Source organism: Melozone crissalis, unplaced genomic scaffold (genome assembly GCF_028551555.1).
Source record: "Melozone crissalis strain CALT ecotype California unplaced genomic scaffold, PUWL_Pcris_2 ptg000029l_1, whole genome shotgun sequence".
Lineage (NCBI taxonomy): Eukaryota > Metazoa > Chordata > Aves > Passeriformes > Passerellidae > Melozone > Melozone crissalis.
In genome coordinates, this window is record NW_026535807.1 from 813,539 (window position 1) to 833,966 (window position 20,428).

At 49.6% G+C, this 20,428-nt stretch overlaps 1 protein-coding gene across 4 annotated transcripts in view; it reads right to left on the reverse strand.

Moving 5' to 3' along the window:
- Positions 1-12,585: 12,585 nt before the first annotated feature.
- The window catches only part of GRM7 (glutamate metabotropic receptor 7), a 168,912-nt gene continuing 161,069 nt past the window's right edge, over positions 12,586-20,428 (reverse strand). For 2 of the 4 annotated variants that reach the window (XM_054281306.1, XM_054281307.1), the window contains 2 exons: positions 18,908-19,089; positions 12,586-12,885 (listed from right to left, as the gene is read on the reverse strand). Coding sequence is in view for 1 of the 4 variants with exons in the window: in XM_054281305.1 (XP_054137280.1) it covers positions 12,836-12,885 (50 nt within the window). In the remaining 3 variants the exon portion in view is untranslated. The remainder of the gene's footprint in view (positions 12,886-18,907; positions 19,090-20,428) is intronic. The other 2 variants (XM_054281305.1, XM_054281302.1) reach the window with 1 other exon arrangement.

The following is a 20,428-nucleotide window of genomic DNA, read 5'->3' on the forward strand; positions in this document are numbered from 1 at the left end:
AAATGTTTTTGAGCCTTTTCCTCACTCGCTGGATGTCCTCTGCTGCTCATTTGAAGCCATCTTCCCACACCCAAATTTTCAGATTTATATGTAAATGCACTGTCGATCAATTAAAAGATAAACCCAACTTTTATGTGGGAATCTAGAAGGAATAAACTCAATAAAATGCAATTTTCATATCCTGATCTTTGTATACAGTGATCAGAGAGCAATTAATCAGATTATTTTTATTGCCCAATAGTAATTTTCCACTCTGTAGTAATTTTCTTGGTCTGTAATTGATAGTTATAAAACCTTTTTATATAAAAAGCTAAGTTTCATGTAGGGGATCTGTTTTGATCAAAGGCAGACTGATGAATGGTGCTGGAAACACAGGGCAGGGTGACCCTGGTGGGGAATGGCTGAACATGAGGGGCCCTGGAGCAGCAGGATCTCAGTCAGGTCTCACTGAGTGCTTTGGGGTGAGGGAATTTGAGAGAGCAGAGACAAAGCCCTGCAGTGCTGAGGGTTCCTGCTGGTTCCTGCTGGTTCCTGGAGGTATCTGGAAGTAGCTGGAGGTTCCTGGAGGCAGTTTTTAATTTTTTTTTAACTAACTCTACTTCTGTCATTTATCTCAACACAGAAGAAAATGATAAATGTTTCTTCTTGGTTTATTTTTATCTACTTCAAAAAGGAATTTTGTGGTACTTTATTTTTAAACCAGGAAGTTTGCGGGAGGTGGAAATCATTTTTCATGGTGCTCTTTGGGTAGACTTTTGCTCTATTTTTTTTTTTTTTCCAAATCACAACCTGTGGCATTTGCAGGGTTTTGTCTGGAATGGGGGGTTCCCAGCCAGGGCTGCTCCATTGGCAGCTGGTCCATCCTGTGCCAGGCTGTGCCAGGCTGTGCCACGGTGGGGCTGGGGCAGCCTGGGGCTGGCTGTGCTCTGGAAATTCTCTGATTTCCAGATCTATCACAGCAGGACCAGCTCTGGTTTGGAGGCAAAGCCTGCAGAGTCTGGGGGCAAGGGATGGAGCCCAAGTGTGGCTGAGGTGCATTTGCTTTGGAAGCACTGGAGAAAACAGAGCAGGAGGTTGGTTTCCCAGTGGTGGAGGAAGAGTGGAATAATAGAAAACTCTGCCTTGAAGAAATACATCAGGGAAGCAGGAGGAACTGCCATGCAGTGTTTCCTCCTGGCTTCTCACAGTGATATTACTAAAAGTATGAAAAAATAATTAATTATTGTGTGAAGAAGGGCAAAAATTAAAGTAATTTTTCCTGTGGGGTTTTATGATGTGTTCTACACGCTCTCCAGATAAATAATTCACCCTTTGTGATGGATGCAGTTAATTTGTGTTACATTTTTGTTGCCTTTGGGCTGTGGTGTTTGCAGGGCCCAGGGCTGGGCTGTGTCCCTAGAGAAGACAAAGTCCTGGCCTGTGTTTTCTGTGACTCCCATTGCCGTTCTCGCAGAGCCATTCCTCAGCTCTGCCTGTGCAGAGCAGGAGGAGGAGGAGGAGGAGCTGTGCTGAGCCTGCCCTGCCGTGCCAGGGAGATGCTTCTGCTCTTTATCTTCATGAATGACCACATGATTTATTTGGAACGCGCCAAACACCAACAAGTGCTCATGCAAGCAGCGAGCAAAGGCTCCCAGCAAACAGTGTGACACTAATCTGTTGTTTGTGCTAAAATACAGAGAGGAAATTACTGCTGCCTGTCATGAAGCTCATAAAGGAAAAAAGAAAAATGCCACCGCGAAAGAATGAGCTTCAGAAGAAAGTTCCATTATCAGTTTGTTTCATGCCTTGTAGCTCCAGCTGCAAACAATCCCTTCCACAAACACCCCCTCGAGATAAATGGCAGCACAATTCGGGTGCTGGTGGGGAGATAAAGCCACAAGTCACTGTTTGGGGGAGGGAGGATCTGCTGCTTTATTTTGTAACATCTCATCACCATCTCGGGGCAGCAAATGAATATGTATCGTCTGTTATCTTGTCATTTTGGAGCCAAACAACTTAAAATACATTTTCTGTGAAATAACCCCGGGGATTTCAAGACCAGAATAAATTATTAGAGCAATTTGAGCTTGGAGTCTCTGCTCTTGCTCGAAACGTGGCAAAAGCTCTTCCTGGTTTGTGCGAGCTGCTTTTGCTTAGGAAGCAAAGGGGAAAAAGAGGAAAAAGGATCGCCCAAGGTCTTAGCCCAGACACCTGTGCCAAAGCAGGGAACCTGCAGAGTGGGATTGGCCTCTTCCTCCAGGGAACAGGGCCAGGATGAGAGGAAATGGTCTCAAGCTGGGACAGGTTGGACATTTTGGAAAATTTCCCCATGGAAAGGGTGGTGAGGCCTTGGCAGGGGCTGCCAGGGGGGTTTGGAGTGCCCATCCCTGGAGGTGTCCAGGGACTTCCTGGAGGTGGCACTGAGAGCTCTGGGCTGGGGACAAGGTGGGATCAGGCACAGGCTGGATGTGAAGGTCTGGAGGGCTTTTCCAGCTGAAATGAATTTGGATTTACACGCACAGCTGATGATGTTCAGCAAAGCTCTGCGAGGGCTGGGCCTGCAGGCTGTGGGGGTGTGGGGACAGATCTGGTGGCAAATGCCCTGTCAGGTTGTGACACTGATTCTGTGTTTGGTAATTTGTGCTGGGATCTCCTAAAGCTTTCTCTGGTTTCTGTTGTGCTCAGGCTCAGGAGGGCGAGCCCTGTGCCAACCGGGCAGCCCTGGGCCATGGCTCTGCTCTTGGATGCAGCCCTGGCAGGGCCCTGGCAAAAAGGAGCAATTAAATCCTTTAATGGACATTAAACTTCTACCTAAACACGGACATCAGAGAACACAAAACACATGAAAAAAAGATGGGCTTTTAGCTGTTGCCATTTCTTGCTGTGTAGCTGACTGTGTGGGCCAACCTCCACCAGGCGTGAGCCAGGAGCTGGGGCTGCTGCAGCCAAGCACTGTGACAATCCATGCAAATCTAAGCTCTAATCCTTTTATATTGATGGAAATTAAACTTTTATTCTTGCCATGGATATGGGAGCCTGAAATTCACTTTGGGAAAAAATTCAGGGTTTTATTTTTGGCTCCACTTTCACAATTACTCAGCCCAGGGCGTTTTTATGCTGCAGCTCCATTATGTGAAAATCGTGAGTAACATTTTTCTCTCCAGGACTCTGCATTTACTCTCCGAATGTTTCACTGAGAATATGACATGATTTAGACTGCAGTGCTTTTAAAAAATCTACCCAATTTCTAGGACCAAATTGTACCTGTGAAAGTGGCTGCAGGGAGTCACCACCGCCGTGGTGGGATGGAGCCAAGAGATGGCTGGAACTCGTTAAAGCTCTCTGCAAATTATCTCATTAAGTGCTTTCAGATCGGGAAGTGTCTCAGCACTGCAGTGCTGAAGGATGGACCTCTTCAAAAAGGGGATTTTTAATGATTTGGGGGTCAGAATTCCCAGTGTAACCAGCTGCACCCTGGCATGGAACAAGTGTAGGGTCTCAGGCACCCCAGGGCACCCAGCACGGAGCAGGTGCTTTGTGGATTTTGTGTACTTGGGATTTTGGATTTTGGGGGCAGATAACCCAAATCAGATCTCAAAGCCAATGCTGTTTGTTCTGGAGGCTGTTTGGGGTGGTGGCAGTGAAAGGCTGGGCAGGATTGAGGCTGATGAAGAAGTGAAATCCATTAATTCTGCAATTCCCCAGTTCTGCTGCGTTCATGGGCCCGGCTCCCACCTGCTCCTGCTCCACATCCCTCGTTTCTGTGGGTGGGTCAGTCCCTTGGCACCCCCTGCTCCTCCCCACAGACGCCTCTCACCCCCCAGGAGGAAGGAAGGGCTGTGCCGAATAATTGAGAACATTGGAAATCTTTGTTCTGCGCCTCCAGACTGAAGTGGAAATTTGTCTTGAAGTGGCAGCTATCTGAAATCAATAAAATCATCAACGTCACCTGCTTTTACAAAGATAATATTTCCTTAATATTGCCTGGATTCAAAGGAAGAAGAAAGGCTGTGCAGAAGGAAAAGGCATAAAAAGCATTGCAGTGAAGCAGCACTAAATTTTAGAAAACTTTTCCAAGGTCACTAATTGAATTGGTTACAAGATTTAAATGAGATATTGAAAATCAAACACGGCGGCCCAGTTTTAATTGCCTGTGCTGTGCTGGAGCACAGTCTCAGAGGTGTGACCTCAGTTTGGGATCTGTACAGGTCCAGCTGCCCTGGCAGTGGGGGCTACACCTATCCTGTGTGCCCTGCCTTCCAACAGGGCCTTGTCCAGCACCTGTCTCAGGGTGTATTTGAAAATAAATGCACTTAATAATAATTTAAGTGTTGTGGAAAACATGCCTGATACAGGGAACGTGTAGTTCATGTGGAAAAGTTTTAGTGCTACTCGGTAAAAGGGAATTTCTGGTGCAGCATCAGCCCAATAATGGCCATAATGTCTCACCTAATGGACAAATAAACAGCTCTGGGGAAATTAAAATAGTCCAGCCTGATGGTGCTGCAGGTTGGGCAGTAAACAGGGCACACACATGGAGAACAGGATAACTGCAACACAGGGGGAGTTAACTCTCTCCTTCCCAGGAGCCAAGGGAGATTTTATTTTTTTGTTTGTTTGGTTTTTTTTGGTGGGTTTTTTTGTGTGTTTGTTTTGGGGTTTTGTTTGTTTGTTTTTGTTTTTGGGTTTTTGTTTTTTTGAGAATGAATTTACATTGAAGATTAAAATGCCAGGAAGCTGCCTGAGCCATCCAAGTTCCTAGTGGGATCTGCAGTGCTTTGTAGACATAAAGAGATTGAAAACATTTATCTTCCCCCATGATTAATAATAAATCAAGCGTCTTATGATTCTTCCTTTAGGTTTTAATTTTAAGCAAGCTGTTGAAATACAATCTCTAAGCAAAAAAGGGTTCAGAACAGGCTTTGTTTGGATTGCAGGCAGAAGTTTTGTACTGTTTGGGACATAAAAAATACAAGTATATAAAAGCTCAGCCTCCTGCAATAACATATGTCTGTGAGCTGGGCTGGGTGAATGAGGAGGATTTATGTCTGCAGTCACAGCAGGAATCTGAGCAGCTGTGGGAGATGAAAAACGTGCTCAAGTACACGAGGAGGGTCCCAGGCAGTGTCCATGGAGCGGCTCTGGGATGCAGGGTGTAAATAAAGGAGTGTCCACACTGAAACGTTATTGCCACGAGCTGAGGAACCCCAGGATGGCCCAAAAAGGGGAAGGGAGTGTCTTGGTGTGGTTCAGCTTCCCCCAGAAATTGTGGTGCTGCATTCCCTGGAGGAGCCCCGGGCTCAGACCTCATCCCTCCAGCCCCAGGGATCCATTCCCAGATTCCAGCCTGAAGGGAGATATTCCCTTCCTCCTCCTCCTCTTCCTCCTCCTCCCAGGAGCAGCTCTGCTGTTGGATGGGATTTCTTTGCTATAAAATGTGAGAAGGATCCCGAGACCAGACAATTCCCAAGGGAATGGGGAGCGCCACATGGGATATTGGTGTGTGTTCCAACTATTCCTTGCTGCTCCTCTGAGCAGCTCCGTGTTACTCAGCAGTTTATTCGAAAAGAAATAAGGAAAAGGAGCAGCAGCAATAATGGCACTAACAGGGAATGTGAGGAAACTGAAAATTCTGCCTTTTGCCAGGTGGGTGAGTGAGCAGAACATGAGCTCACCCAAACCAGCCCTGGCACAGGGGCAGCTCTGGGTGTGAATGGAACAATATTTCACTTCCTGGGGAAAAAAACCAGGCTATTGGTCAAGATGTTTCTATGGTAACTGATATAATTTCATTTTAGTGATGGATTACACAGGAAAACTCCAGGGAGGTTTGAGATGATGGAGTTTCATCTGACAGAGCCTGGCAGGCTCTTTCTCTGAAGTTAGCAGGCAGTTCTGGCGATGTTTTATATTTTATACAGCCATTTATAACCATATATGTTTGCATTTTATATCTAACCGTTTTCCATGCAGGAGCTGTGTGGGACAGCTCTGCCCAGAGCCCTGGCAGTCACTGCTGTGCTCCAGCAGGAGGGACCAGGGCTCTGCCAGCCCAGGGCTGCCAGCACTGCAATTCCCCAGAAGTTTTGTGTTTGCCCATTTCTGAACTTGGGGCCAAGCAGCACTGAGGCAGCAGGTGACAAAATTGGAGATTTTGTTCTTGAAAGGTGTTTCTGCTGCAGGTATGAAGCACAGGTACAGTGCAGCAGGCAGAAGAAAGCTCATTTTATTCCTCTTGAGGGGATCCATGTTCCACAGGAGGGAAAGTTCTGTATTCCCAGTGTCCTTTTATAAACAGCATTTCATTATGGCCATTATCATAACAGGCCTCTTGATCTCCTCTGTCAATATTTGGCTCTATCAGGCTCTGTCTTATCTTGAAAGTGAAAAATCCATCATTGTGACAGAAGGGAAAGAATACAAGAGCACCCACCTGCTAATTTCTATTTGAGGCTGGAGGCCCAGAAGGGCTTTGAGGAGCTGCTGCAGGTTGGCATCAATTGTGTGCTTCAGCAGGGCTGGCAGTGCCCTCCTTGGGCTCTGAAACCCCCTCTGCTGCTCTCAGGGGTAATTTGGAGTGTTTGCAATAACTGAATATTTGGAATAATAAATTGAATATTTGCAATAATTGAATATTTGGAATAATAATAATAAAATATGGCTGCAACTCCTGCTGGGAGAAAGAATCCCAGTGCCTAAACTCTGTGCAGGTGTCAGGAATTAAAATGTGACTTGTGCCTGGTGGGGACAGTGTGCAGGAGCAGCGGCAGCCCAGCCTGGCCCCAGGTGCCTTTATTGGAGAGAAGAGGCTCAGCGCAGGGTCCCTGGCAGGGCAGGGGCAGTGGGGATGGAGAGGGGTCATGGAGGGGAAAGAGAAAAATGGATAGAAATGGAGAAAATGACTTTTGAACAATTCATACATGCTCGTGCATCACTCATCAAAAGCAGCATTTTAAAAAGGTTAACACCTTGGCAGAGTTAATTGCTGTTCTTCCTCTTAAATTCCAGTGTAATTTCTGATTTCTTCCTCTGTTGTTGATCTTTCAGCTAAGTAGATTTTAAATAAAACAAATATTTATGCCAGTAAAGCACACAAGGGCTTCAATGTTTAAGTAAAGCAAAGCAATTGAAACTTCCTCGTGTAAATATTGAAGGAAAGCAAAGCAAACAAACCCAGAAACTCACATGGCTGAAGGAAACTGCCTTAAAAACCCGAGGTTACACACCTCCTACCATATAACTTTTATTTGGTTTTATGTAAAAGGCACATGTGAGAGAGCAGATACAGGATTACACCAAGCAGAAAGTTAAGAGCAAGGTTCACTGATCTCATGGTTCAATACAGTGGGAGACAGTGATTTTTATAAATGAAAGAGCAGAGATTGAGATGCATTCATCAGAGATTAGCTGAGGTTCTGCCTCGAGGGGCTCACTGGGATGTGTGTGATGCCCATTGTTGTGTGAGGGGCTGGTTCCAACTCTGAACAACAAGATAAAAGCTTGTGACTGGGAGAAAGAGCTGCTGTCATTGCTGGATTTAATAAATCTGCTGCAGGGACAATAAGCCCGAGATAAACCCACACAAAGCCTCTGGCTGGGAGTTCTTTTGGCAGGTGGCAAGGAAGGACATCCTGACATTGTGGTTTGGGACTGTGCACGTCTCTGGGCTGCTGGAACCTTCCTGGGGTCAGAGCAGAGGCATTGGCATTGCCTGGGCACAGCCAGGGGCTGGCTGGGGGAAAGGGCTGAGGCTCTGCCCAGTGCCACCCCCTGGCACCGGGCAGGTCCTCAGCACCAAAAACTGGAGGAAAATAAAGCTGAGATCATTCTTATGGGGGGGGGGGGGGGGGGGAATAAAAGGAGTATTCTTCCTTCTGGGGTGGTATAAAATAAAATAACAGAATTTACTGAAAATAAAATTTGCTGGAAATAAATATGTGGGTTGGAAAAAGGCCTCCAAGATCATCAAGTCAAACTTTCAACCACCATGTCCATCAGCCATATTGCAAATGCCACAAATCATTTGTTGAACTCTTCCAGGGATGCGGATGCCATCACTTCCCTGTTGCAGTGCTTGGCCAATTTTCAGAGAATAAATTTTTATACATACAAAATAATCGTTAAAATTAAATACTAAATTAATTTCTAAATTATAATTTAATGATAACATTTAATTGCTAAAATTAAATTATTGTTACAATTACTGTTTATTAATACTAAATAATTGTGGCTGCATCAAGGAGAGCAAATAGCCAAGGCTGCTCCCCCTGGAGCTGCCAGGGGACAGAAATGACCCTGCAAAGGCAGGGCCACGTTCCCCCTGCCCCATAACCCTTCTCACACACACGGAGTGATGATTGGCAGGTGATTGGCAGGCGGTTGGCAGCTCTGGTGATTGGCAGCCTCCCACTGGAGCAGGGAATGGAAGTGGCAGCCCCAGATGTGGGAAGTTCCAATCCATTTGCTCCCAGAGGGCACAGCCCAGCCCTCGTGGGACTCCAGGTTTGTCACCTGCATTCAGCCAGCCCCAACACGGTCCCCATTTCCCTTTTGAAGTGGTTTTGGGAAAGGCCTGGGACACTGAGGGCTGCTGATGGAGTTCTGACTCCATGGGAGCCAGAGGCAAAGCTGGATGGAGGCAGCGCCTCACCCCTCAGCTCTTATTAATCTATTAGAAACGATATTAATTATGCCGCTAGCACAAAAAGCAATTATCAAAATATTTTGCTAAACATCTTAAAAAATGTTATTTACCAAAAACCACTCAACTGTATCAAAGCCCTGACAAAAAGCTCTCTCCGAAATTAATAAATATGTTTGATTAGCACTTTCATGGATGCACAGATTCTGCATATGGGAGCATTATAGTGCATTTAATTATATATAAAGGCAATTAATGTCACAAATTAAGACTAAGCTCTGACTCGGGCTAAATAATTGTCATTATCTATCATACAACATGCCCAGAAAGCTTAACTCCGCAATGATTTTAATGAACAATAAACTTGGCATTTACATACCAAAACAATTTGGTGTAATTCAGTCTCAATAATAAAGGCAACAAAAAAAAAAATCACCGCCATTCTTGGGGAATTTTCTCCTTTCAGGATCACAGGGGCGTTTTTCACAGCACGTTCATCAGTTCCTCACCATGGGAAGGGAACATTTCCTGTCTGCAGCTGGGTCCTACAGCACAGCCCGAGGGCAGGGGATGCTGCAGCCTCATAGCACCCCAGGAGTCACCCCTGTCACCTGGGGCTGATCTCCTCCATGGAGGTGTCCACAGCACCCCAGGAGTCACTGCAGGGACAAACCGGTACAGAAACCCTGCAAGGACCAAACCAGTACAGAAACTGCAGGGACAAACCAGTACAGACACTGCAATAACCAAACCAGTACAGAAACTGCAGGGACAAACCAGTACAGAAACCCTGCAAGAACCAAACCAGTACAGAAACCCTGCAAGGACCAAACCAGTACAGAAACCCTGCAAGGACCAAACCAGTACAGAAACTGCAGGGACAAACCGGTACAGAAACCCTGCAAGAACCAAACCAGTACAGAAACTGCAGGGACAAACCAGTACAGAAACCCTGCAAGAACCAAACCAGTACAGAAACTGCAATAACCAAACCAGTACAGAAACCCTGCAAGAACCAAACCAGTACAGAAACCCTGCAAGAACCAAACCAGTACAGAAACTGCAAGAACCAAACCAGTACAGAAACCCTGCAAGGACCAAACCAGTACAGAAACTGCAATAACCAAACCAGCACAGAAACTCTGCAAGAACCAAACCAGTGCAGAAACTCTGCAAGGACCAAACCAGTATCATGACACCAGTGTGTACTCAGAGGGGAATGAGATGAAGCTGTTACGGAAACAATGGTAACACTGCACAGATGCTAAGTGCAGCCAATTGTAAAATAAAAGACTCTAAATGGAGTTAAAGGCTCATGGTTGTGTGTTTGAAAAGGAGCTGTGTGGGTGTAATAGTGTGGTGCAGTTAGTGAAATAAAAATAAAAATTGATCCACAGTGCAGAGTGCAACATCTTCACCTTGTGTCAGCTCTTAAACCAGAGCCTTGCTGGGCTCAGGGACTTGCTTCAGAGTCTAATGCATAGAAATAGGGGTGGAGGTGATAAAAAAAAATCCTAATGCATTCATATTATTAAATATTTTTTTGAAAATTAATACAACCGACATGATTATGTGGTGATTATCAGTTCTGTTTGTGTGTGTTGTAGCAGGGCGCTCTGCCTGCAATGGGGTAAAACAACTCCACTAAGGCCCTGTCTGCAAAGCTGTCAGTGCTGGATGGATGGGGTCAGGCTGCTTTTGGGGTGAACAACGCTGAAGCCAGCCTGACTCATCAATCCCAAAGTTAAATATCCCGAGGGGGAGTGAAGATGAGCTTGGGTCCAGCTGCATCCCAACTCCTCTCTGAGGAGTTTAGGAAGCTGGGGGGCCCCTTCTGCCCCTCACGATTGCACAGGAGGGTTTCCCTAAAAACTGGGGACTTTGCCTGGGGCTCCCAACATGCCCAGGACACGTGTATGTAACACAGAGTGGTCATGTGTGTACACATACACACAACAAGAGATTTATGGCTGTGGAGGTACAGCTCCGAGAGAGCCATTAATGCACCCGGGGTCCCTCATTCCCCATCACCCCCTCTGAGTAGCACCATTCCCTCTTTCCACCTCAGTCCCACCCTTCACCAAAGTAAAGTGAAAAACAAACCAACAAACCATTTTTTTCCCATTCAGAAAAAAAAAAAAAGACAGCCTTTGAGCAAGAAACATTTATTTGATGGCAACGTAGTTATTTAGCCCAACACTGGCTCTGTCCCTGCGTTTACGGGAACAGGAAAACGCTGCAGCACCTCTGCCTTCATTATTAGCTGGCTGGTGATTAGTTTGTTGCTGAGAAAGCCTTTACCTGGCGGAGCTCCATCTGGAGTCAGCTGCAGTTCACTGGAGGTGCAGAGGGTCCCCAGGCCATGGCCGTGCAGAGCAGGCAGGCTGTGACACCCAGCTCTTCATCTCCCGTGCCCTGTCGCAGCTGTCACAGCTCTCCTGATGCTGATTAACTTCATCAGGGTAAGTGATCAAGTTGTCTGCAGAAAATGGGAGGCTAAACACCTGCCCCAGGCTCCATCAGCGCAGCGGAGCCGTGGCTGCCATGCCGAAGGTGCTGTGCTGCAAAGGGAATGAGTTTCCTCTGCCTCAACTTCTCCCTTCTCCTGCCCCAGCTCACCCAGGCTGTGCCTGGCAGATTGACTCTGATTAATTGCTCACCTAATTACCGTCTGGTGTGCTGCTGAACGTGGTGTCCTTCAAAGGAGCCTCAGCAGCTGACAGCAGCTTTGCAGATATCAGACACTGACAGGGGGTTGGCACCCTGGCACTCCAGCTTGGCTTTCGTGGTTGGGACAGACCTTTCAAAGCCCCTTCCAAGCCCTTTTCCCCCTGCAATCAGCTGCCAGCTCCCCCAGGCCTTTCTGCAGACCTGCTCCTCGTGCACAAGCCTCTCTGTGCTGGGTTTCTGCATGTCTGACAATGCCATGAAATAAATGTTAAGTCACAAGGGGGAAGGGGGAGGGAACAACTGAAAAAATATATTTATTGGAGTAAATAAAAAAAAGTTAACCAAAATCCTTTATTGATACATTCTTGGATAATATCACAGGATCGAGAGAATGGAAAGGGAGGGAGGAGGTTGCGGCAAAGATCGGTTTCACTAAATTGGCACATAAGCAGCAAGATTAACGAAATTACTTATTACAAACAGTAGAAAACATACATGCTTCTGTAAGTCCTTATCACACTGGTCAATCATGGTGGGGCATCAACAAAGAAAAACCTCAAGACATGTAAAAGCCATATTCTTTCCTCCAAATATCCTAAGAATCATTGAAATTATTGCAAAATAGTCATATACCTTAAAGAAAAGAACAAAGTAGAACACAAATACAAATATCGAACATAAATTATTAACATGTACCATAAAATACATTACTGGCATGCATTCCAAAGATCAAGACCTCTACTAAAACTCAGCAAAAATCCTTCCTGCTTCCTCTGCAGCCCGTCGGAGGTGTGAAGGGGGGGACAAACTTCGCCAGCACAGTTTTTGGTCTTTAAATTTTTTTTTGTTTTGTTTGTTTGTTTAGTTAAAAAAAATAAGGTATATGGATTGCAGTGATACAAGAATAATAATACAAGTCATGTACACAGGTCTCAGATCCTCAGTGGTCGGTTGGTTTGAGAGGTGCCGAGAGCACAGGGCCTCAAGGAAACTGTGCATCCAAAAAACAAACAGTGACCTCGGAACAACATGGATGGCAATATGCAAAAAATCCTCACAAACTGTACAGAGAGTTCAAAAACTTGCAGTCTGGAAGTACATAGAAAGACAGAATTAGCCCCTTAGAGTCCAGAGCAGCCGAGCACAGCTGGCCCAGGGAGCCGCTCCTGAGGCACGGCCATGGCGGCCCTGAGGGCACGGCGGATCCACAGCTGGAGAGGCCCCAAGGCCATGGCAGCCCTAAGGCCAGAGGAGCCCCAAGGCCATGGCAGCCCCAAGGCCAGAGGAGCCCCAAGGCCATGGCAGCCCCAAGGCCACAGCGGTCCCAAGGCTGGAGAGGCCCCAAGGCCACGGTGTCCCAAGGCCACGGCAGCCCTGAGCCCGGAGCCCAGGCCAGCGCCGTGCAGAGCCGGCAGGATGGAGGAGATGCCGGGAGCGGCCTGGAGCCGGGCTCCTCTCGCCTCCCCCGTGCCCGGTTCCCTGGAGCCCGTGTGGGGAGCTCAGCCAGCCGGGTGGGCTGGTGGCCCGTGCCCCATGGCAGCTGGCCTAGATCACCAGGTTGTTGTAGCTCACGTACTTCTTTTTTGCAGCAGGGCCTGCAAGAGAAGCAGACAGGGGTCAGAGCCCGCGGCCGAGCCCGTGGTGGGGCTGGCACTGCTCGGGGGGCACCGGGTGGGGACGTGCCTGGGATGGGGACGTGCTGGGAATGGAGACACACCAGGAATGGGGACACACCAGGAATGGGGACACACCAGGATAGGGACATGCCCAGGATAGGGACATGCCCAGGATGGGGACAGCCGGTGGCTCCCGATCCCCCACTCCCACCCACAGGACTCGGGCAGGCGGCTCCCAGGCCAGCCCGAGCTCCAGCTCCAGCTCTGGCAATAAACAGAATTAGCAGGGATTGATTTTGTCAGGCTCCCGCAGTCTGGGTGACTGTGCTGCTGAGGCACCACAACCAGATCCTATTAAGATTTCTTTTTTACAAAAACAGTGACATTTCCTCCAACTTCTTAAATCTCCTGGGCTAAACTTGGCTTTTCTCATGGATAAAGTTGATTCTTATTCAACTTTTATGACTTCTGAGAATTTTTCAATATGGGGATGAAGGTACCAGCTTTCCTAATTATGACCTTCAAATCCAATCTGTTTGCAAACAGAAGGAAATCAGACCAGTCAGAAGGTTATGAGCGCAGCTACACGCTCCTGTCAGGAAAAACTGCAAATATTTAACTGCAGCTGAACACAAAGCAAACTGTTCTGCAGTACCCTGGCAACACTGACAGATCCAGGACACAGAATTGTGGAATATCCTGAGCTGGAAGGGACCCAAATGGATCACCCAGCCCCTGGCCCTGCAGAGACACCCCAAATCCCACCCTGGGCATCCCTGGCAGCTCCTGGAGCTCTGGCAGCTGTGCCCAGCACCCTCTGGGGATGAACCTTTCCCTGAGATCCAGCCTAAACTCCACAGAGACCAAAAAGAGAGCCTGGATTTCCAGTTATCCCAGTTTGCTAAACCACTCAAGTCTAAAACCCACAGTCTTTGGGAGAATTTGGCATAACTTAAGCAGTTTGAGTATTTCCAGCCTGCTAAGCTGGGGCAGACTCCACTCACACTTTGGATGATGTGTTTAATGTGTCGTGTTTAGTTTTAGAACTTTCTCAGGAAGATTTAAGAGACACTGTGGAAGGAGAGGCGAGAACAACAATTGGATTTGTTCTGCAAATGTGCTTGTCAAACTTCATTGGGTTTGGGTCTCCTGGGGCTCCTCTCAGCCCCTCTGCAAAACCAGACCCAAACAGGACATGGCTCCCATAGGGCTCTGAGTGTCTGCCTTGCATCCCCTGCCAGCCCCTGAGCATCCCCTGAGCATCCCCTGCATCTCTGCCAGCTCTTGAGCATCCCCTGCATCCCCGACCAGCCTCTGAGCATCCCCTGCATCCCCTACCAGCTTCTGAGCATCCCCTGCATGTCTGCCGGCCCCTGAGCATCCCCCAAGCCCTCAGAGACCAGACACAGCTCCCTGTGCTCCCCAGCCAGGCTGTGGTGTCCCCCAGGGGTGTCCCCCAGGCAGCAGCCAGACATCACTGCTGGCTTTTCAGAAACTCTCATGCCCCAGCAATTCAGACTACTGTGAGTACAATGCACAGGGTGCAGCCCAGTATCAGCATTTCCCTTGGTGCTCACTGACAAAGACAGGATTTTAGTCCCAGCTATTCCCAAGATGGACATGTAGGCACCTCACGTGGAGCTGCAGCCCATGGCAATATTATCCTGCAACCCTGATTCAGCTCTTCCCTCGTGCCCCAGACAGGCCTCGGTGCTGTCTGTTCAATCAAGGACTGATCCCGCAGAGGGCTGATCATCTTCAGCTCCCATTAACTTCTCCTGCCCACGAAGGTGTCCAACACCTGCCAGGATAAAACTCATTATCCTCCAAGGCTACACTACAAATACCCAATAAACTGGGGAACGCTATTAAACGCTGAAGAAGGGTAAAATGAGCCTGGGAAAAAATGTCATTATGGAACAGGTTGCAAAGTAATTCCATGTATTATTTTGTGATGCACTTCAGCTTTACCCATTACATGCTCCAATTTCAAGGAGCAGCAGCGTTTCTATGACAGATTTAGATGCTCCCACTGCGAGTTCAGATCATGCCACCCCTCCAGTGCCCCCGGGCATTACTGGGGCTCCCAGCAAAACCAGTCCTTCTGCGGGTGAGTTTGCTCACCAGTTCAGCCCCAGCACTCCTTCCTCACTCCCAACACGACCAGGAACCCCCGGTGCCAGAGGGATGGAGCCAAGGAACGCTGTGGGTGCCTGGATGGGCTCTGAGACAGTGATACAGGCCTTGACACGGCCCTGCCTCACCGGGATAAACAAAAGCATCATCCGTAATTCAGATGAAATGATCAATAAAAGCCTCGGGGTTATTTTCACAGAGGAAAGACAACCTTCCTCGTTTAAAGGCTGTTGGGCCAGGGGGGATCATGCCCCTGGTGGCTCTGCTGCATTTCCCCTCTCTGCTCCTGCACTAACTCCAGCAATCCGCAGCTCTGGGCCACTTCAGACACATCCCAGGCCTGGCCAGCTCAGGAGAGACAGTCTGCCTCGGTAATGAACCCTCCTGAGTCACAGCTCATCATTATCACCGCAATTAGCACAGGTATGGATTTGATTTTCCTCAAAGAAATTCATTTACATGAAAATGGGGGACGCTAATGAACCATCGGCGCTGCCACGCTTTAATGCAGCATCGCCTGCTCCTTACACGGGACAGACACGGATCTCACCGCTCCGCCGCTGTTCTGCTAAAGGATGACGGCTCCGACAGCGAGCGCAGATTGGCCCCTCGCGAACAGCATCCACATGTTCATTAATTCATTAATTCATTAATTGATAGCCACGGAGAGACGGCAGCCTGGCTGGCCGCTGCTCTGGGTGTGCTGGAAGGAGCCGAGAGCAGCACCTGCACTGCTGGAATATCCCCGGGAATGCCCAGGGCATCAGCCGGGACATCCCCGGGAATGCCCAGGGCATCAGCCAGGATAACCCTGGGAATGCCCAGGGCATCAGCCGGGACATCCCCGGGAATGCCCAGGGCATCAGCCGGGACATCCCCGGGATTGCCCAGGGCATCAGCCGGGACATCCCCAGGAATGCCGAGGGCATCAGCCGGGACATCCCTGGGAATGCCCAGGGCATCAGCCGGGACATCCCTGGGAATGCCGAGGGCATCAGCCGGGCTAACCCTGGGAATGCCCAGGGCATCAGCCGGGACATCCCTGGGATTGCCCAGGGCATCAGCCAGGATAACCCTGGGAATGCCGAGGGCATCAGCCGGGACATCCCCGGGAATGCCCAGGGCATCAGCCGGGCTAACCCTGGGAATGCCCAGGGCATCAGCCGGGACATCCCTGGGAATGCCCAGGGCATCAGCCGGGACATCCCCGGGAATGCCCAGGGCATGAGCCGGGACATCCCCGGGATTGCCCAGGGCATCAGCCAGGATAACCCTGGGAATGCCGAGGGCATCAGCCGGGACATCCCCGGGAATGCCCAGGGCATCAGCCGGGACATCCCTGGGAATGCCCAGGGCATCAGCCGGGATAACCCCGGGAATGCCCAGGGCATCAGCCGGGACATCCCCGGGAATGCCCAGGGCATCAGCCGGGACATCCCCGGGATTGCCCAGGGCATCAGCCGGGACATCCCTGGGAATGCCGAGGGCATCAGCCGGGCTAACCCCGGGATTGCCCAGGGCATCAGCCGGGACATCCCCGGGAATGCCCAGGGCATCAGCCGGGCTAACCCCGGGATTGCCCAGGGCATCAGCCGGGACATCCCCGGGAATGCCCAGGGCATCAGCCGGGCTAACCCTGGGGTTCAGGTGCCCAAAGAGGTGAGGAAGGAGAGATCCGGGCTGCTGCCTGCCTGTGTGCAAATAATGCTGCTCCGAGGCACTGGCACCGTGTCACTGCCTTGGGAAAAGGGAAACCCTTCAAAAGGGCCTTGAGCACCTAAAGAAGAAGTTTCTGTCACAGTTAGAGAGCAGCGCCCTTTTCTGCTCATTTCCCGCTAGTTAGCGGTGAAGAGTGACAGTGCCAATGGAAGGAACGAGCAGGAGGGAGCGCTCAGGGACACAGGTGAGCACAGCCAGGCACAGGTGAGCCCACAGAACCACCGGGGATGGAAAACCCCCGAGATCAGCGAGTCCGACCTTCAGCCGACACCAGCAGAGCCACCAGAGCTGCAGCTGAGAGCAAACCTGCTCCTGAGAGCTGCAGGTGAGAGCAAACACGCTCCTGAGAGCAGCACATGAAACCCAACAATATACTCCTGAGAGAACAAGGATTCATTCCTTTCCTGCAGTGGGGCCACTGAGAGCCCACACCCTTCCAGAAGTGAGGAACAGGATGGGGAACAGCTGCATCTCCGTGCCAGCAACACATCAAAAACAAACACACAGAAGCAAAAATCCTCTTTGGACTTATGAGTTTCATCACTTGACTGGTTTTCATTATCTTGGGCACAGGTCACAACGAAAGGAGCTCCCACAGCACCCCAGAGCCAGGCAGAGCTGTCAATACTGACTCAGAGCGAGATGTAATCACTTGCACTTCAATTTTATGCACATTTGTAACCTCTTCCATGCTTAAAGAGCAAAGATTTACAGTGCAAGAAATGAATTTTATTGCAGCCCGCAGGCATCTCGAGCTATCAAACACATGAAACATCATCTCAGCATTCCCAGCTCCAAGCAGGGACGGACATGGGGATGGCTCCGAGCCTGGAACTCCTGCTCTGATTCCTCTGCAGTCACTGGGGCAGATAATGCTCAGCTCCTCTCTTTCATTTCCTTAATTCTGGCTTAGCAGCCCATATCATTTGTGGCAGGCAGAGCAGAGGCTGATTATTAAATCCTACTCCTAGTCCATCTAAAAGCAAAATGGAGCTGCGTGGCTTTCCCTCGATCTCTGCCAGAAAGACAGAGCTCTCCCCATGCTCTGCTGCCTTCAAATTGGGGAATTTAGATGAGAGCCAGATGAAAGCAACAGGCCTAAATGATTCTACATGCTTGCCCAAAGCCCAACAAATGGAATGAAGCTTGGAGAAAATAATTTTAAATTTGGTATCTAAATGTAAATGGATTGTTCTTTCACATTTTGACATCTCTCTTGTTGTGCTGCCACAGTGTTCTGGCACCTTCTCAGTCTCTCAGTGGCTGCACTGCACAGAGCATTGCACTGCCTGTGCTGCTGGGTCCCTCCAGCCGGGCCCTGTGGCTCTGACACACAGGAGCAGTGGAATGTCCTGTCTGAGTAAGAGAATGCAAGTAAATTAAATAACAAATAGAACAATAGAAAAAGTGTGTTCCTCCCCAATTGCTTCTTCTCCTAGAAATTCTGTCCTCAGCTGTCAGGCTCCCCTGGCACTGCTGGTGCAGCAGCACAGCCAGGAACAGGGGTTACCCTCAAGGGGTTACCAGGGGGGAGCTCAGGAGATAAATCCAGAGATGAACCTCCCCGCCTGGCCACCAACACAAATGGGACTTTGAGTCGCAGAACAGAGCCAGGCTGTTCATGGCCTGGAAAATCTGCAGGGTTGTGCCAGAAACAGAACTATGGGATTGAGATTTTGAGTCAGGAAATAAAACTGATAGAGAAGGATTAGTTGTACCCTTCCAAATAAAATCAATGAAGCACAGCACTGCTGAGGAACATCCATCTCAGGCACCTTTGGCTGTCTCCCTATCTCCTGTTTGGCTGTCTCCCTATCTATCTCCTGTTTGGCTGCATCCCTATCTATCTCCTGTTGGCTACATCTCTCCCCATCTCCTCCTTGTCTGCTTTGCAGATAAGAACCTGTGTGTCAGGGGAAGCTGAGAGCGTCTGCCCCACCAGGATCAGGGGATGGGCAGCAGGAAGGCTGATCAACACCTCCAGCCCTGCAGGATGGCAGGGGGCACAGGCAGAGCTGTGCTCGTGTCCCACAGCGATGGGGGACAGAAATCCTGCTCTGAGAGGAGGAGGAGGACGTGGGGATGGAGCCAGGGGCCAAAGGAGCCACTGCACAACCCTCACACCAATCCAGCCCCAGAGCCTCACCTGCACCAGGTCACGTGGAGCTGCAAAGGTGCTCAGGAGCTTAGGAAATGTGTTTCCAAATGTTTATGAGATTATGGCAGGGAAGAAACAAACCCAACTCATATTCCTTAATTGGAGCCAGCGGTACAGAAAACCTGCTAATTCCAACTCCATTCCTACTGCTGCTGTGTGAGTGCTGTGGACTGCAAAGATAACAAATGGAAGCAAATTATTTTCACCTGCTTAAAACAAAGTCATTAACAGCACTTTGGTTATCTTACCTGGAAAGCCAGGCTCTGCAGAGAGCTGTTAGAGCCAAGTGTGAAAACAGTTTGCATGAAACATAATTAAAATGATGACCTGAGTGATGGCTGAAACATCCCCAAGGAGGGCTGGAGTCAGAGCTGATGGAAAACAATTCACCTCTGCCTCCTGCCTGTGCTGCTGAACTGCTGCCAGGGTGTCCCCAGTGCCTTGTCCCCAACCCTGGGCACAACCGGGGCTCCGTGGCTGCCCTGCCCTCCCAGCACTGCTGTCACCTGCTCCAGCACATCTCCTTTGCTTCACTGCTGTCACCTGCTCCAGCACATCTCCTTTGCTTCTCTGCCATCCTGGGAGCTGCTGTGGGCTTCATCCCCCCGCAGGGAGCAACTCCTCCCCAGTGTCCCAGCTCACAACTCCTCCCCAGTGTCCCAGCTCACAATTCCTCCCCAATACCCCAGCTCACAATTCCTCCCCAGTGTCCCAGCTCACAACTCCTCCCCAGTGTCCCAGCTCACAATTCCTCCCCAATACCCCAGCTCACAATTCCTCCCCAGTGTCCCAGCTCACAACTCCTCCCCAGTGTCCCAGCTCACAACTCCTCCCCAGTGTCCCAGCTCACAACTCCTCCCCAGGGTCCCAGCTCACAATTCCTCCCCAGTGTCCCAGCTCACAATTCCTCCCCAGTGTCCCAGCTCACAATTCCTCCCCAGTGTCCCAGCTCACAATTCCTCCCCAGTGTCCCAGCTCACAATTCCTCCCCAGTATCCCAGCTCACAATTCCTCCCCAGTGTCCCAGCTCACAATTCCTCTCAAACATCCCAGCTCACAATTCCTCCCCAACATCCCAGCTCACAATTCCTCCCCAATACCCCAGCTCACAATTCCTCCCCAGTGTCCCAGCTCACAATTCCTCCCCAGTATCCCAGCTCACAATTCCTCTCCAATGTCCCAGCTCACAATTCCTCCCCAGTGTCCCAGCCCACAATTCCTCCCCAACATCCCAGCTCACAATTCCTCCCCAATACCCCAGCTCACAATTCCTCCCCAATGTCCCAGCTCACAATTCCTCTCAAACATCCCAGCTCACAATTCCTCTCCAATATCCCAGCTCACAATTCCTCCCCAATGTCCCAGCTCACAATTCCTCCCCAATGTCCCAGCTCACAATTCCTCCCCAGCATCCCAGCTCACAATTCCTCCCCAATACCCCAGCTCACAACTCCTCCCCAATGTCCCAGCTCACAATTCCTCTCAAACATCCCAGCTCACAATTCCTCT